Source organism: Fulmarus glacialis, unplaced genomic scaffold (assembly GCF_000690835.1).
Source record: "Fulmarus glacialis isolate BGI_N327 unplaced genomic scaffold, ASM69083v1 scaffold32183, whole genome shotgun sequence".
NCBI classification, from domain to species: Eukaryota; Metazoa; Chordata; class Aves; order Procellariiformes; family Procellariidae; genus Fulmarus; species Fulmarus glacialis.
The window spans coordinates 1-2,134 of record NW_009201513.1 but is presented as its reverse complement, the minus strand read 5'-3'; the positions used below and the strand labels follow the sequence as shown (position 1 = coordinate 2,134).

General features: G+C 56.3%; 1 protein-coding gene across 1 annotated transcript; it reads right to left on the bottom strand.

The window, feature by feature from the left end:
- Positions 1-39: 39 nt before the first annotated feature.
- LOC104072480 (polymerase I and transcript release factor-like) lies at positions 40-1,427 on the bottom strand (the record flags this gene model as incomplete). The annotated part of the gene is made up of 1 exon (XM_009573976.1): positions 40-1,427. A coding segment is annotated over one exon (689 nt), but the record flags the coding sequence as incomplete, so codon positions are not given.
- Between the last annotated feature and the right edge of the window lie 707 nt (positions 1,428-2,134).

The window sequence follows — 2,134 nt, the reverse complement described above, 5'->3', positions numbered from 1 at the left end:
ATGCCACACGGGCACCCATGGCAGTCCCAGCTGCAGGGCGGCTTTGTGGCAAAGCCATCCCAGGCACCGCCACGTAATCCAGTCGTCGGGAGGGCAGAGAGGAGCAGACCCGCCTGCCTGCCACGCGGCTGGCTGAGCTTCGCCCGTGCTCTGCCCATCAACAGGCCTTGCTCGGCTCTTCCCTCCCGCACACTGGGTGCACCACAGTTCCTCTGCTCCCCCAAAGGGGCGGCCAGCTTGGGTGCTGGGAGTCTTCCTGCCTGCGGGAATAGCCATGCAGCCTGGCACAGGGAGCCAGGGTGACGTGGGCCGGCGGCTGCTTGGCAGGAAGCTTTCTTGACACCAGGTCTTTGCTTATGGAGGACACTTGAGCTTTCCAGGTGTACAGCTGTAATCTTGGTTTTAGCACTCTCCAGCTGGGCAGGGTCCCCGTCACTCAAAGCCCATCTTCAGGTCTGGTGCTAGAAGGCTCTTACGCAGCCTGCGGCAGGAATGGTCTCCAAGGGTGATTTAACAGTGTAAGAAAAACAGTCCTGTGTTCCTAACATTTCTGTGTGCTAAAACTAAAATATAAAATACACCTTGTCCTAGCAGGCAGGGGATTGGCGTCGGCTCTGCAGGGTAGTAAAGATGCATTGTGTACACTTCCCCTGGGGCACCAGGGCAGAGAGAGATCTCGAAATGTGAATGATTACATGTTCAGCCGTCGTCCACAACCCTTCCGCGCTGCAGCCTGTCCTACTCGCTGTCACTCTTGTCCACCAGTACCGCATCGGATTCCTCCGTGATCTCCAGCAGTGTGTGCATCTCGGGGCTCTCCCCACGCAGCAGATCCGAGTTTTCTCCCTCCTCTCCACCAACCTCCACCAGCTCCGTGGCTTTCACTTCCACCTCTCCCTCTCTTATTTTCTTGACATGGAAAGTGAAGGGTGGCACTTTGTAGACGGCTGTCTTGGACCTGGCATAGATGGTGTGGTCAGGGGTGAAAGACTTCTTCAGCTTGTCCCGAGAGGTCTTCATCTTCTCTCTCCTTTCGTTAGTCACAATCTTGGTGCCCAGTTTGTTCATCCTCTTCTCCAGGTTGTGGCGGGTCTTCTCCAAGTTATGGCGGGTCTTCTCCAGGTTTTCCTTGGTCTTTAGCTTAGTCTTCTCCATCTTTTCCTTTGAGAATGCCTTCTTAAAGTCATCCACCCTTTTCATGCCACTCCTTTTGATGCGCTCTGCCCGTGACTCTTCAATAATCTCTTCAATCTCCACCTCTTCATCTGAGGAGAGCTGGATGTGGTCCTCCTCTGCATGGTCCTCACCCACAGGCACCTCCTCGCCCTCGCCTTCCTTCTCTAGCTTTTCACCCTCCTTCAGAGACTTGCTGATGCTCAGTTTAGATGGGAGCTTCACTTCATCCTGCAAGCCCCAGCCTCTCCAGCCTTGGGAGCCAGCCCCCCCGCCCAGCAGTGCCACAGAGCAGAAGCACAGCTACGATTCATATGATTCATGGCTAAATCAACCCAGGCGGCGTCAGGCCTGGGCTCATCCTCCCTTAGTGCACCTGATAAATTACCGTAAAGAGGATCTGCTCTATCTGCAGCAGCTTAGGGCTCTGCCATGTTTACCCAGCCTCTCCAGCCTTGGGAGCCAGCCCCCCCGCCCAGCAGTGCCACAGAGCAGAAGCACAGCTACGATTCATATGATTCATGGCTAAATCAACCCAGGCGGCGTCAGGCCTGGGCTCATCCTCCCTTAGTGCACCTGATAAATTACCGTAAAGAGGATCTGCTCTATCTGCAGCAGCTTAGGGCTCTGCCATGTTTAAGCTCAGGTATACCAGCTCTTCTCACTCTGGGCTGGTTCCAAACCCATCTGTGACTCCAGCAGTGCAGAAAAGGCAGGCCAGCACTGAAACTGGAGACTTTACCCTTCCTCCTGTGCCCCTGTCACAGTCCCGTCCCCTCCAGTTTCATCTTCATCCCAGGTCCCGGCCATCGCACAACCCCGCTCCTGGCCCCAGGAAAGCCCCCGCCCGCATCCTGCCGTGGAGGGGTGCAGGGAACCCACTTGAGCGATGTGGTGCCCTTTGCTCCCCAGCGCCTGCCCAGAGCCCTTCCCGTCCCCTCCAGCCCACGGCGTTTCAGCT